The sequence below is a fragment of the Bos taurus genome, chromosome 6 (assembly GCF_002263795.3).
Source record: "Bos taurus isolate L1 Dominette 01449 registration number 42190680 breed Hereford chromosome 6, ARS-UCD2.0, whole genome shotgun sequence".
NCBI classification, from domain to species: domain Eukaryota; kingdom Metazoa; phylum Chordata; class Mammalia; order Artiodactyla; family Bovidae; genus Bos; species Bos taurus.
The window spans coordinates 103,520,632-103,536,468 of record NC_037333.1 but is presented as its reverse complement, the minus strand read 5'-3'; the positions used below and the strand labels follow the sequence as shown (position 1 = coordinate 103,536,468).

Sequence of the window (15,837 nt, the reverse complement as noted above, 5' to 3'; positions counted from 1 at the left end):
ACTGTGGTTCAGTTCAGTCGCTCAGTCATGTCCGACTCTTTGTGACCCCATGAATCACAGCACGCCAGGCCTTCCGGTCCATCACCAACTCCTGGAGTTCACTCAGACTCACGTCCATCGACTCAATGATGCCATCCAGCCATCTCATCCTCTGTCGTCCCCTTCTCCTCCTGCCCCCAATCCCTCCCAGCATCAGAGTCTTTTCCAATGAGTCAACTCTTTGCATGAGGTGGCCAAAGTACTGGAGTTTCAGCTTTAGCATCATTCCTTCCAAAGAAATCCCAGGACTGATCTCCTTCAGAATGGACTGGTTGGATCTCCTTGCAGTCCAAGGGACTCTCAAGAGTCCTCTCCAACACCACAGTTCAAAAGCATCAATTCTTCGGCGCTCAGCTTTCTTCACAGTCCAACTCTCACATCCATACATGACCACTGGAAAAACCATAGCCTTGACTAGACGGACCTCTGTTGGCAAAGTAATGTCTCTGCTTTTCAATATGCTATCTAGGTTATCACCCTATAAAGCAGGTATTTATTATTCTTATTTTACAACTAGGATACTGAAGTCCAGGGAGGTAAGTAGTGTGCCCAGTGTCACATACAATCAGTGGGGGAACAGGGATTCAGAGTCAGGCTTCTGGTGTAAAAGCTTATTTTCCCCACAGCACTATAGAGCCATCACTGACACATCTCATCTCTCCACTTGATAATGACCTTCATGAACATGGTCCACAGGCAGAGGTTACCTGGCCCAGGGACCAGTGGGGCTGAAATCCAACCCACTGCTCCACCGCCTAGCCTTGCACCCATGGATCTTGAACAGGCATCTGAAGCAGAATTCCCAGAGGACAGAAGTCTCAGGCCTGTGTGTGAATGCCCTTCTGCACAGCTGGTATTAGAACAGGATTTGAACCTGGGCGCTTTGGCTCCAGACCCCTGCTGTCTGCAGCCTGAGGGGGCCACCTATTCCTGCTTCTCCTGAAGGCAATGCGTGAGCCAGAGGCAGCCCTGAAGACCTGGATATGATGCGTCTCCATCCTCATGAGAGGGTCTGGGCCATGGAGGTGAAGTGAAAGTAGCTCAGTCGTGTCTGACTCTTTGCGACCCCATGGACTATACAGTCCATGGAATTTTCCAGGTCAGAATACTGCAGTGGGTAGCGTTTCCCTTCTCTGGAGGATCTTCCCAACCAAGGGATTGAACCAGGGTCTCCTGAATTGCAGGTGGATTCTTTACCAGCTAAGCCACCAGGGAAGCCAAGAATACTGGAGTGGGTAGCCTATCCCTTCTCCAGTGGATCTTCCTGACCCAGGAATTGAACTGGGATCTCCTGCATTGCAGGCAGATTCTTTACTAACTGAGCTATCAGGCCATGGAGGAAGGGCTTATAAATATTGATTAAATGAATGTTCTCTGACCTTTCTTGCAATCACGCAACCATCAGCTACCTCCTCCACTGAGGGGCAATCACAGGCAATGATGACAATCAGCCCAATCAGGGATCTTTACCTGTTGAGGGCCACCCACAACGTAGGGCACAGTGGGGGACGCACGGACCAGCCAGGAGGACTGTCTACACCTGTGTGCCTGCCTCGGGTTTTGTTCCTGCCTCTTCTGTGTAGGAATTCAGCTTGCTAGGAGGCAGTGTGGTCCACTGTCCAACAGCAGGGCTCTGGAGCCAAAGGGCCTGGGTTTAAATCCCGTTCTAACACCAGCTGTGCAGAAAGGCACTCATGCAGTGGGCCTGAGGCTTCCATCCTCTGGGAGGCCTGCTCCAGATGCTGGGCCATGGCTGGTGTCTGGGAACCCGGATTTTAGAGGGTTCCCACCATCCCCTGATAAGTGGGGCTCACGGCCTAAACTGCTGTGCATATGGTGTGATTTACACTCAACACACACTGTCCTGCTGGGAGGTGCCAGGCACTGGGTCTCTAATGACTTCCCTGATGGACAGCAGTTCACATGTGATGTCACAACTCCGTGCTGGAGGAATTCAGCATGCCCTGCGTGTCTCCACTGGGAGAGAGCCTGGGAAGCCTGTACTTGGTATCTCCAGAGCCTGTCCCACACGTCTGTTTCCTTTGCTGATTCTGCTCTGCACCCTTCTCTATCAACATCAGCCTGAGTACGACAATGTGTGCAGTGCTTTGGGTCCTCCTAGGGAAACCCTGAACCTGGGGGTGGTCTTGGGAGCCCTGACACATGGTCATGTGACCTTAGGCAAATGCCTTGACCTGGGCATGCCGCAGTTTCCCCATATAAGAAATGGAGGCAATTTAAAAGTTCGATCTATCCCCCAAGATTGTAGTGAAGATGTCATGATTCAGCAAATGTAAACTCCTTGGCCTGGCAATTACTGGGAGGCTTCCCAGGTGGCATCAGTGGTAAAGAATCCACCTGTCAATGCAGGAGGCACAAGAGATGTGAGTTGGTTCCCTGGGTCTTGAAGAGCCCCTGGCGGAGGGCATAGCAACTGCTCCAGTATTATTGCCTGGAGAATCCCATGGACAGAGGAGCCTGGTGGGCTAACGCTCCATAAGGTCACAAAGAGTCAGACGTAACCGAAGCAACTTAGTATGCGTACACTGGGGGTTGAAGAAATGTGGACCGTGTTTATATGATAAATAAACACTTGATGAACACATGAATGAATGGATGCGTGAGCTGCGGGTGAGCGGATGATGAAGAAAAAGGGAGAAGTGTTCCTGATGGACCGCAGAAGCAGGTTTCTAAGCTCTGGGAAGACAAAACACGGACCACCCACTGGCCACGGGCAAACACCAAAAGGCAGGTACCAGCCCGCTGAACAGATGTACAGATGGGTGGGTGAGGCCTCAAGCTGGTCCCAGGCAGTGACCAATCCATCTCGCCCAGATGAAGGGGTATTCAGAAAACCAGCGAGACAGCCCCCAGGCCACACTGGGGAATCCCAGACCTCAGGGAGCCCCCAGCCTCCGCTCGGGTCTAGGAGGCTAAGGTCAGTGGTGGGCCCCTCCCCGGCCTCTGAGGACAGCAAGAGACCACAAACCACAGACAGAAAGAGACACAGTGGGGGTGTAATGTGGGTTTCCCGGTCAAAGTTTTCTCTTACCGTGATCTTTTCTTCTGCTGTTATGGTGAAGGGGGCTTTTAGCTGGGTTCTGTTCTAGAAAAAAGCATAAAGAAAGCAGTTCAGTCAACCAGTTTTGGCATCTGAGACACCGGGTAACAAGTGGTCTGTTTCCGATCCACCCACCTGGAGCTACAGTGGGTTCTTGACTGTCGGGGGTGGGGGGTGGTCAGAGCTGGTGGTGGTCTTAAAGTCACTCCAGGGGAAAAGGTCTGTAGAACCCTCATGCCTCCTCTCCCGGAGGCATGTATGAAATCCAGACACCAGTTCCCCTAACGGCCAGGGAAACACAGGCATCTTACCAGGGTGGTGAAACACTTGGAGGGGGGTGAGGTCAGGGGAAAGGAATGACCTTGAGCAACTACCCTCCCCCTCCAAGGTCTGGTCTGCCCCCTTCAGGAAGGAGGAGAGAACTGCAGGCTCTGACGTCAGTGAGATCCCCTTTCATTCCAGTGCTCTCGACCCCCCAAGCCCCAACACCCTAAACATCCACTCCCATACTTTCTAATACTCCTCTGCTTAGAAAACATAGGGAATGAAAGGTGAGCGTTATGACTGCTATCTGTCCAGTTCAGTTCAGTTCAGTCGCTCAGTCATGTCTGACTCTTTGTGACCCCATGAATCACAGCACACCAGGCCTCCCTTGTCCATCACCAACTCCCGGAGTCCACCCAAACCCATGTCCATTGAGTCAGTGATGCCATCCAACCATCTCATCCTCTGTTGTCCCCTTCGCCTCCTGCCCTCAATCCTTCCCAGCATCAGGGTCTTTTCAAATGAGTCATCTCTTCGCATCAGGTGGCCAAAGTATTGGAGTTTCAGCTTCAACATCAGTCCTTCCAATGATCACCCAGAACTGATCTCCTTTAGGATGGACTGGTTGGATCTCCTTGCAGTCCAAGGGCCTCTCAAGAGTCTTCTCCAACACCACAGTTCAAAAACATCAACTCTTTGGCACTCAGCTTTCTTTATAGTCCAACTCTCACATCCATACATGATCAGAGGAAAAACCATAGCCTTGACTAGATGGACCTTTGTTGGCAAAGTCATGTCTCTGCTTTTGAATATGCTATCTAGGTTGGTCATAACTTTCCTTCCAAGGAGTAAGCGTCTTTTAATTTCATGGCTGCAGTCACCATCTGTAGTGATTTTGGAGCCCAGAAAAATAAAGTCTGACACTGTTTCCCCATCTATTTCCCATGAAGTGGTGGGATCAGATGCCATGATCTTCATTTTCTGAATGTTGAGCTTTAAGCCAACTTTTTCACTCTCCACTTTCACCTTCATCAAGAGGCTTTTGAGTTCCTCTTCATTTTCTGCCATAAGGGTGGTATCATCTGCATATCTGAGGTTATTGATATTTCTCCCAGCAATCTTGATTCCAGCTTATGCTTCATCCAGTCCAGCATTTCTCATGATGTACTCTGCTATCTGTCCAATCTCGTGGTATCTGAGGAGACCCAACATGAGAACATGCTTCTTTCTGGGGTTGGAGGTAGAATATCTTGCAACTGAAAGGCAATGCAGAGGAGTGGAAGGAAGCAGATTATGCAGGTTCATGCCGGGCTTCATCGTTCTCCAGCACTCTGGCTTTGGACAAGGTACTGACCTCTCTGTGCCTCAGTTTCCTCATCTGTACAGGGGGGATTTTATTCCTCTCATAGGCTGGCTGTGAGGATGAATCAGAAGAGTGCCTGGCCCATAAGGAAGCGTGCTATGAAAGTATGAATGCTGTTGGGTGTAGCAGGTGGTGATGGTGGTGGCTGTATCATCGTAGATAACCTGGCCTGGAGACTTGGAGCCAGAGTGAGCTAGGCAACCCCTGTTTAATTCTATCATGGCCACTCTAGAGGCATTTTCCCCTGACCTGAGCGATGGTCCACCCGAAGCAGGAAACCCCCTGATCCATGTCCTACAGTCGTTACGGCAGCTACACTGGGAGCACTGGGGCATCCCAAACCCATCACAGGCCAGGTGGACAAGCTGACGTTTTAAGGAGGGAAATGGATGTGAGAATTGGACCATAAAGAAGGCTGAGCATCCAGAATTGATGCCTTCAAATGGTGGTGCCAGAGAAGATTCTTGAGAGTCCCTTGGACTGCAACGGGATCAAACCAGTCAATCCTAAAGGAAATGAACACTGGATATTCTTTGGAAGGACTGATGCTGAAGCTCTAATACTTGGGTCATCTGATGCAAACAGCTGACTCATTGGTTAGACAGCATCACCGACTCAATGGACATGAATCTGAGCAAACTCCAGAAGACGGTGGACAGGGAAGCCTGGCATGCTGCAGTCCATGGGGTCGTAAAGAGTCAGAGACAAACTTAGCAACTGAAGAACAATGGAAATTAAAACACACACACATGTCTTTAAAGAAGAGACACCTCTGAAGCAATCACTTGGCCCTTCTGTTCCTGAATTGTATGTGCTGCAGAGTATTTGTGGTGTCTTGTGAGTTTCAGGGTCTTCTGAACTAGTGGGTTCGAAGGCTGGCTTCCTCTCTCTCTTCTCCCTCTGGGTTCCTCCTTGCTGTTTCTTGACACCCAAGGTCTAAACAGAGAGGGGCTGAAAGTGTGCTGCGCAGCCTGTCTCCATCTCTTTGCAAAACAGAAACCATCAGCCTACATCCACCATATAAACTTCAAGGCTTAAGAAACATGTTTTAGAGCACAGCCTGAAGCCGGGAAACACGGACCACGTGAGATCCAGTGATGGTTTTACAAGGTGGGTGGGATGTTTACACAATATACGGTAAGGAACTGGAGATGAATGTTCTAAATTCTTCCCTCTTGACTTCTGCTGCATCTCTGTCCTGTCTCATGTACCCTTGTATGAAGTTGAGGTGCATGTGTCTGTATCTATGTGCACATGTGTATACCTGTGTGTATACCTGTGTGTATTCCTGTGTGTATACCTGTGTGTATTCCTGTGTGTATACCTGTGTGTATTCCTGTGTGTATTCCTGTGTGTATACCTGTGTGTATTCCTGTGTGTATTCCTGTGTGTATTCCTGTGTGTATTCCTGTGTGTATACCTGTGTGTATTCCTGTGTGTATACCTGTGTGTATTCCTGTGTGTGTACCTGTGTGTATTCCTGTGTGTGTACCTGTGTGTGTACCTGTGTGTATTCCTGTGTGTGTACCTGTGTGTATTCCTGTGTGTATACCTGTGTGTATTCCTGTGTGTATACCTGTGTGTATTCCTGTGTGTGTACCTGTGTGTATACCTGTATGTGAGCTGGAGAAGGTAGTTTCCAGACTCAAACACAGTGCATTTCTGACAGTACCTCCCTCCTATGGTGAGGATTAGAAAGTGGTAACTATTTTTATTGCTCTCATACCATTTTAAAATGTCAGAACTGGAACAGATGAGTTTGAAGGGAATCTTTTGACCCCCACCCCTCATTTCTCAACTGGGAAAACTTAAGCTCAGAAACACTGAACCATTCTAAAAACATAGCGAGGGCAGCATTTCAGCCTGTGAAGTACCAGACACCAAGTCCACGCCAACATGAAGGATTTCACCCCATTGGGTACCTGCATTTTAAAATAATTCCTTTATTCTCCCATCTGTAGTGTGAGCCTCTCTACAGCCGACAAGCAGAGCAGACCAATGTTCTTGTGTGGAGTTGACAAGATTTTCCCTCAGACTTGGATTGTTTTCAATTCCAAATACACTGGACCTTCTCTCCATCCTAGAGGAAGGCCCAGGAGTCACCCAAGAAACTCTGAAGTCCAACTGGGTGAATCAATTAGAGAACAAGGCATAGGAGCCTTATCCAGCCCTTATGAGCTCAACAAACACCGAGCTTTCTAGGAAACTTTTCTAAGGCAGGTCTAAGAAAGGCAATGCTGACAGTCTAATGCAAGCAGGTAGGAGCCTAGAACACATACTATGAAGTCTGGAGCTCTAGAATCTCCACTCTGTCCACAAAACTGCCCAGAGAGAGAGCTCTTGAAGGCTTGGAAGGGAAAGGAACCTGAAAGCCACATGCAAATATAAAATCATCGCTTTTATCCCAAGAGACTGGAGACATAGAACAGTCTTCCTTTTTATTGATGAGAAACCAAAGGCTCAGAGAAGTTAAAAAAGAAAAAAAAAAAACCACACACCTGCCCAAGAATCATTAGTTCAGTGATCTATTCATGCACTCACTCAGCGAGCAATTACTGAGCACCTACTGTGTGCAGGGCTCTATTTTTGGCACCAAGAATACAGATTGGGAATAAGACCAATGGGGTCTCAAGGAGCAACATTCTAGTGGGAGGACGGAGGGTTACCAGGGTGATAGTGTTGGTACAACACACACAAGCACCAAGCAAAGCAATGGACAGGACCCATTAGGGGGTGACAGCCAGGGAGCCCCGACTCCACGCCTCCTAATGTCCCCCCAGCCTCCCCAGGCTCTTCTGGGAGGTGTGAAGCTGCCTTGGTCTAAAGTCCTAATGACCCTACACAGGGAGCTTTTAATTTCATTGGGTTTCTGAGTTTCTCACTGTGGGTTTCTGACTGTTGCCTTTATCTTAAATTTTGACTTTAGGATATTTGGTTTCCTGTCCTTTGAAATTCAGATGGTATTTTTTTCTGGGCCTTTTATTTCCCTTTTTTCATCCTTCTCTGTTCTCGTTCTTGACTTTGCACTTAATTGTTTTCTGAGACATTCGTCTTTTCTGACAGTTTCATATGGCTTTCTCATATCTGGTCCTTACCTTTATGGAATCTTTCATTTTATTTAATTTTATCCAGGATTAGTTTTCTTACTGCAGCAGAAACACCGCACACAGGCCTCTCAGCCTTGGATGGAAGGAGCTAGCAGCTGTGAGGTCGATTTTGGTTTTGCCATGTGACCTGGAGTAGTCACGCTGGAGCCTCGTTTTCCACATCTGTTATGAAAAGTACTTCCTCCAGGGGCTGCAGTCTGAACAAAATGACCAGAGTAACTGCAATGCAGCAGATCCAGGTTCGGGATCTGGGCTGGGAAGACCCGCTGGAGAAGGAAATGGCTACACACTCCAGTATTCTTGCCTGGAGAATTCCATGGACAGAGGAGCCTGGTGGGCTACAGTCCATGGGTTGCAAAGAGTAGAACACAACTGAGCGACTTACACACACACACACACACACACACAACGAGAGCACAGGCTCCACGAGGACAAGGACATATCTCTTTCTCTGTAGCCCCAGGGGTGCACAGCGCATAGCATGGGCCATGCACCAACCGCATTCACCACCTACGTGGATTAACAAAAGAGTGAATGGAAAATGAAAATGCTCACGGTAATGGGGTTACAGGTTGAATCATGTCCCCCCAAAATCTATAGCTGAAGCCCTGACCCCAGTGTCTCGGAATGTGTCTGAATTTGGAGATAGAACCTTCAGTTCAGTTCAGTTCAGTTCAGTCGCTCAGTTGTGTCCGACTCTTTGCAACCCCATGAATCGCAGCACGCCAGGCCTCCCTGTCCATCACCAACTCCCGGAGTTCACTCAGACTCACGTCCATCGACTCAATGATGCCATCCAGCCATCTCATCCTCTGTCGTCCCCTTCTCCTCCTGTCCCCAATCCCTCCCAGCATCAGAGTATTTTCCAATGAGTCAACACTTCGCATGAGGTGGCCAAAGTACTGGAGTTTCAGCTTTAGCATCATTCCTTCCAAAGAAATCCCAGGGCTGATCTCCTTCAGAATGGACTGGTGGGATCTCCTTGCAGTCCAAGGGACTCTCAACAGTCTTCTCCAACACCACAGTTCAAAAGCATCAATTCTTCGGCACTCAGCCTTCTTCACAGTCCAACTCTCACATCCATACATGACCACAGGAAAAACCAGAGCCTTGTCTAGATGGATCTTTGTTGGCAAAGTAATGTCTCTCCTTTTGAATATGCTATCTGGGTTGGTCATAACTTTCCTTCCAAGGAGTAAGCGTCTTTTAATTTCATGGCTGCAGTCACCATCTGCAGTGATTTTGGAGCCCCGAAAAATAAAGTCTGACACTGTTTCCACTGTTTCCCCATCTATTTCCCATGAAGTGATGGGACCGGATGCCATGATCTTCATTTTCTGAATGTTGAGCTTTAGGCAAACATTTTCACTCTCCACTTTCACCCTCATCAAGAGGCTTTTTAGTTCCTCTTCACTTTCTGCCATAAGGGTGGTGTCATCTGCATATCTGAGGTGATTGATATTTCTCCCGGCAATCTTGATTCCAGCTTGTGCTTCCTCCAGCCCAGCATTTCTCATGATGTACTCTGCATAGAAAGTTAAATAAGCAGGGTGACAATATACAGCCTTGATGTACTCCTTTTCCTATTTGGAACCAGTCTGTTGTTCCATGTCCAGTTCTAACTGTTGCTTCCTGACCTGCATATAGGTTTCTCAAGAGGCAGGTCAGGTGGTCTGGTATTCCCATCTCTTTCAGAATTTTCCACAGTTTATTGTGATCCACACAGTCAAAGGCTTTGGCATAGTCAATAAAGCAGAAATAGATGTTTTTTTGGAACTCTCTTGCTTTTTCCACGATCCAGAATCTTAACAGACGTGATTAAGGTAAAGCAAGGCCATCACAGTGGACTCTAATCCCACTGACAAGCGTCCTTATAAGGAGACGAGGATACAGACACACACAGAGGGACGACCATGTGAGGCACAGGGAGAAGACAGCTGTCTACCAGCCAAGGAGAGAGGCCTCAGAAAGACAACCCTGCCCATACCCTGACCTGAACTTCCAGCCTCCAGGGCTGTGAACGAACACATTTCTATTGTTTGTGAGCCAGCTGGTCTGTGGTACCTTTTCACAGCAAACCAATATCAATAGAAAGTATATGGTTGAGTGCTTATTACACACAAGACATGGTGATGAGAAATTAACATCTATGTAAATAAATTTTTAAAAAAGGAAAAAAAAACCTATGTAGACATGTGTAAATAAATATGAGACCATGGCAAAAAAAAGAAATTAACATTTATGCATGACATATCTTGATAATCAGGTCCATAGAGGTTACAAGAAGCTAAAAGGGAGCCTGGTTCACGGCAAAGTGTGTGAGATTCCAGGGCCCATTCACTAATCCAGAATTCGGCATCACTGAATGAATGGAGGATGGAAGGAAGAAGAGCATGGATAATGTGCTCGAGGTTTCTAAAAAAACAATGACAAGACAGAAACCACAAGTAACACAGACAATACCGGTGACGAACTCTGGAAGGAGAGCTGGGCAGGAAGCAGCAGGATGTCTCCACTCCCGACGTCTCTGGCCTCCAGCGAGGCTGTGTAGCTGACGGAGAAGGAGTCTCCAACTGTTCAGAGAGAAGGCACGTGTGGTTAGCAGGGGGGTCCCTGCACACCCCAGACACGGCCACTGTCGAAAGGCGGCGGCACCACAGCGCACGGCGGCAGCCAAGGCCCCTTTGAGCTCACACATTTTTTAGCATGGAGAGTAAATCAAGCAGGCGTGCTCTTGAGCCCACTCTGCTTTCACTCGGAAGGGCTGTCAGCAGGTGCAGGGAGCTTTACCTGGACCCCCAACCCATCCAGGAATGCCTGGGGCTGGGCGGGTCAGCCTTCCTAACTCAGGATGTATTTAGCTCATCCACTTATGAAATACAGAACCTTTCTCTTTTGTTTGGAATCCAGGTGGGGATCCTATTTATTCCCACTGATCCTATTCACACAATGAAGAAAAAGTCTTTACTGAACTAACTTTTGGGTGACACTAGCTGCCACTTTGACACTTCCAGGCAGCCTGGTCCTGGGAGCCCAGCACAAGGCACAGAGAGGCCGTGCCAGACCAGACCCGGGAGAGGGAGAAGAAGGCCACTCGGGATCATGGAGGGTCCCTTCTGATCTCATGGTCGCTGGTTGGTGCTTAATTACACAGAGAAGCTTCCCTAGAAGACGGGGTTTCTGACTCAAATCTCCCCTTAATAAGAAGCCAGGATTGAAACGCCAGCTATTAGGAGACGGCACCTCTGCCATAGGGAGGGGTCACACCCCAAGGTGAACCAATGGGCTCTGGAGTTGTGGGTGGGGAACTCCCTTTTCTTTAGAAGGACTCCCAGAAGTGGGTGCCAGAGCACCCACAGTTCACAGCTGCAGGGACTGAGATTCAGGGATGTACAGAGCGCACGTGTCAAGAGCAGAAGTCAGCAAGTTCATGGGCGAAGTGTGTGGTCCTGGCTCCGAGCAGGTGAAGTGCAGGAGTGGCAGGTGAGTGAGGGGCAAGGGAGCTGAGAAAGGTCCTCCAGCGGGACACAAGAGTAGGAGCTGATGCCGAGCCGTGGGAGGAGCGTGCCCAGTTCGGGATGGTAGGAGCATGGACTACACAAGGCCACTGGAGCGATAAAGTGAGAGGCAGGCAGAGTGCCAGGCCATGTCGCCCCATTCAGACTCTGCAGTGACTCTGTGAGTCCGGGGGACACATACCACGTCTGCAGCTCAGAGAAATGCAATGATTTCTGGAGGCCACACAGCTCTGAAATAGCGAGAAGTCAAGGGAGCTCTGTCTGAGATCGAGTCTGGGCTCTGCTCTCAGCCCTACGTTCCTGTCTCTAAGCACGAGCTGAAGAACTGGGGAGATTTATTTTTACATCATTGAAGAAAGGCATTGAAGATCACTTAGCTGAGACGTACCATGATGCTTCTTACACCATGCTTAAACCAGCGCCAGCAAAGAGGTCACTACTGGCGGGCCAACCCCACTGACAGCTTCTGTCAATAGTATGGTGTTAAGATGGATTCTGAGGTTTCATCTAGACTCAGAAAGAGTGGTGGCATTGATGAGCAATGTGGGCCATGTATAAGGAAGTCAGTACGAGTCCCAGGCCTGTGAGAGGCACTATAGCATCGTGGGTATGGGGTGGACGGAGAAGTCAGACTGAGTCTGTCTCCGCCTTGACTACCAACCCTGGGCCTTGGGCAGGTTCCTCATCACCTTAGTTTCTTCATCTGTAGACAAGGCACCTTCTCAGAATAAAAGAAGTCCCACCTTCCTAGGAAAACTGACAGCTCTGAAGTCAGAGTAACAACTGCATTCCAGAATTATTGTTTTTTTTAATTCCTTGTTTATTTTTGGCTGTGCTGGGCCTTCACTGCTGTGCAAGCTTTTCTCTAGTTGTGGCTAGTGGGGGCTACTTTCTAGGTGTGGTGCGTGGGCTTTTCATTGCGGTGCTTTCCCTTGTTGTGGCAGATGGGCTCTAGGGCACATGCATTTTAGAAGCCGGGCTCCCAGGCTCTGGAGCACGGGCTCAAGAGTTGTGAAACGAATGAAAATGAAAACACAACAACCCAAAACCTGTGGGACACAGTAAAAGCAGTCCTAAGGGGAAAGTTCATAGCAATACAGGCACACCTCAAGAAACAAGAAAAAAGTCAAATAAATAACCTAACTCTACACCTAAAGCAACTAGAAAAGGAAGAAATGAAGAACCCCAGGGTTAGTAGAAGGAAAGAAATCTTAAAAATTAGAGCAGAAATAAATGCAAAAGAAACAAAAGAGACCATAGCAAAATCAACAAAGCCAAAAGCTGGTTCTTTGAAAGGATAAATAAAATTGACAAACCATTAGCCAGACTCATCAAGAAACAAAGGCAGAAAAATCAAATCAATAAAATTAGAAACGAAAATGGAGAGATCACAACAGACAACACAGAAATACAAAGGATCATAAGAGACTATTATCAACAATTATATGCCAATAAAATGGACAACGAGGAAGAAATGGACAAATTCTTAGAAAAGTACAACTTTCCAAAACTCGACCAGGAAGAAATAGAAAACCTTAACAGACCCATCACAAGCACGGAAATTGAAACTGTAATCAAAAATCTTCCAGCAAACAAAAGCCCAGGTCCAGACGGCTTCACAGCTGAATTCTACCAAAAATTTAGAGAAGAGCTAACACCTATCCTGCTCAAACTCTGCCAGAAAATTGCAGAGGGAGGTAAACTTCCAAACTCATTCTATGAGGCCACCATCACCCTAATACCAAAACCTGACAAAGATGCTACAAAAAAAGAAAACTACAGGCCAATATCACTGATGAACATAGATGCAAAAATCCTAAACAAAATTCTAGCAATCAGAATCCAACAACACATTAAAAAGATCATACACCATGACCAAGTGGGCTTTCTCCCAGGGATGCAAGGATTTTTCAATATCCGCAAATCAATCAATGTAATACACCACATTAACAAATTGAAAAACAAAAACCATATGATTATCTCAATAGATGCAGAGAAAGCCTTTGACAAAATTCAACACCCATTTATGATAAAAACTCTCCAGAAAGCAGGAATAGAAGGAACATACCTCAACATAATAAAAGCTATATATGACAAACCCACAGCAAACATTATCCTCAATGGTGAAAAATTGAAAGCATTTCCTCTAAAGTCAGGAACAAGACAAGGGTGCCCACTTTCACCATTACTATTCAACATAGTTTTGGAAGTTTTGGCCACAGCAATCAGAGCAGAAAAAGAAATAAAAGGAATCCAGATTGGAAAAGAAGAAGTAAAACTCTCACTGTTTGCAGATGACATGATCCTCTACATAGAAAACCCTAAAGACTCCACCAGAAAATTACTAGAACTAATCAATGATTATAGTAAAGTTGCAGGATATAAAATCAACACACAGAAATCCCTTGCATTCCTATACACTAATAATGAGAAAACAGAGAAATTAAGGAAACAATTCCATTCACCATTGCAATGAAAAGAATAAAATACTTAGGAATATATCTACCTAAAGAAACTAAAGACCTATATATAGAAAACTATAAAACACTGGTGAAAGAAATCAAAGAGGACACTAATAGATGGAGAAATATACCATGTTCATGGATTGGAAGAATCAATATAGTGAAAATGAGTATACTACCCAAAGCAATTTATAGATTCAATGCAATCCCTATCAAGCTACCAACAGTATTCTTCACAGAGCTAGAACAAATAATTTCACAATTTGTATGGAAATACAAAAAACCTCGAATAGCCAAAGCGATCTTGAGAAAGAAAAATGGAACTGGAGGAATCAACCTACCTGACTTCAGGCTCTACTACAAAGCCACAGTTATCAAGACAGTATGGTACTAGCACAAAGACAGAAATATAGATCAATGGAACAAAATAGAAAGCCCAGAAATAAATCCACGCACATATGGACACCTTATCTTTGACAAAGGAGGCAAGAATATACAATGGATTAAAGACAATCTCTTTAACAAGTGGTGCTGGGAAATCTGGTCAACCACTTGTAAAAGAATGAAACTAGAACACTTTCTAACACCATATACAAAAATAAATTCAAAATGGATTAAAGATCTAAATGTAAGACCAGAAACTATAAAACTCCTAGAGGAGAACATAGGCAAAACACTCTCTGACATACATCACAGCAGGATCCTCTATGACCCACCTCCCAGAATATTGGAAATAAAAGCAAAAATAAACAAATGGGACCTAATTAAACTTAAAAGCTTCTGCACAACAAAGGAAACTATTAGCAAGGTGAAAAGACAGCCTTCAGAATGGGAGAAAATAATAGCAAATGAAGCAACCGACAAACAACTAATCTCAAAAATATACAAGCAACTCCTACAGCTCAACTCCAGAAATATAAATGACCCAATCAAAAAATGGGCCAAAGATCTAAATAGACATTTCTCCAAAGAAGACATACAGATGGCTAACAAACACATGAAAAGATGCTCAACATCACTCATTATCAGAGAAATGCAAATCAAAACCACTATGAGGTACCATTTCACACCAGTCAGAATGGCTGCGATCCAAAAGTCTACAAATAATAAATGCTGGAGAGGGTGTGCAGAAAAGGGAACCCTCTTACACTGTTGGTGGGAATGCAAACTAGTACAGCCACTATGGAGAACAGTGTGGAGATTCCTTAAAAAACTGGAAATAGAACTGCCTTATGATCCAGCAATCCCACTGCTGGGCATACACACTGAGGAAACCAGAAGGGAAAGAGACACGTGTACCCCAATGTTCATCGCAGCACTGTTTATAATAGCCAGGACATGGAAGCAACCTAGATGTCCATCAGCAGATGAATGGATAAGAAAGCAGTGGTACATATACACAATGGAGTATTACTCAGCCATTAAAAAGAATACATTTGAATCAGTTCTAATGAGGTGGATGAAACTGGAGCCTATTATACAGAGTGAAGTAAGCCAGAAGGAAAAACACCAATACAGTATACTAACGCATATATATGGAATTTAGAAAGATGGTAACGATAACCCTGTATACAAGACAGCAAAAGAGACACTGATGTATAGAACAGTCTTATGGACTCTGTGGGAGAGGGAGAGGGTGGGAAGATTTGGGAGAATGGCATTGAAACATGTGAAATGTCATGTATGAAACGAGATGCCAGTCCAGGTTCAATGCACGATGCTGGATGCTTGGGGCTGGTGCACTGGGACGACCCAGAGGGATGGTATGGGGAGGGAGGAGGGAGGAGGGTTCAGGATAAGTTTTAAGAAAAATTATTAAAAGTAAAAAAAATATATATATATATATAAAGGATAAAGTAAAAAAAAAAAAAAAAGAGTTGTGATGCACAAGCTTAGTTGCTCTGCACACGTGGGATCTTCATGGATCAGGGATCAAACCTGTGTCTCCTGCATTACTTCGGAGCCACCAGGGAAGCCCCCAGAATTGGTTTGAAATCTCCTTAATTGTACACCTGTGGCAGAT

The 15,837-nt window shown here is 46.2% G+C and overlaps 1 protein-coding gene across 5 annotated transcripts in view; it reads right to left on the bottom strand.

Moving 5' to 3' along the window:
• EVC2 (EvC ciliary complex subunit 2) overlaps window positions 1-15,837 on the bottom strand; it is a 165,317-nt gene that overhangs the window by 126,321 nt on the left and 23,159 nt on the right. For all 5 annotated transcript variants that reach the window (XM_024992973.2, XM_024992972.2, XM_024992975.2 and 2 more), the window contains 2 exon segments: window positions 10,298-10,407; window positions 3,092-3,145 (listed from right to left, as the gene is read on the bottom strand). In XM_024992973.2, the coding sequence (XP_024848741.1) occupies window positions 3,092-3,145; window positions 10,298-10,407 (164 nt within the window).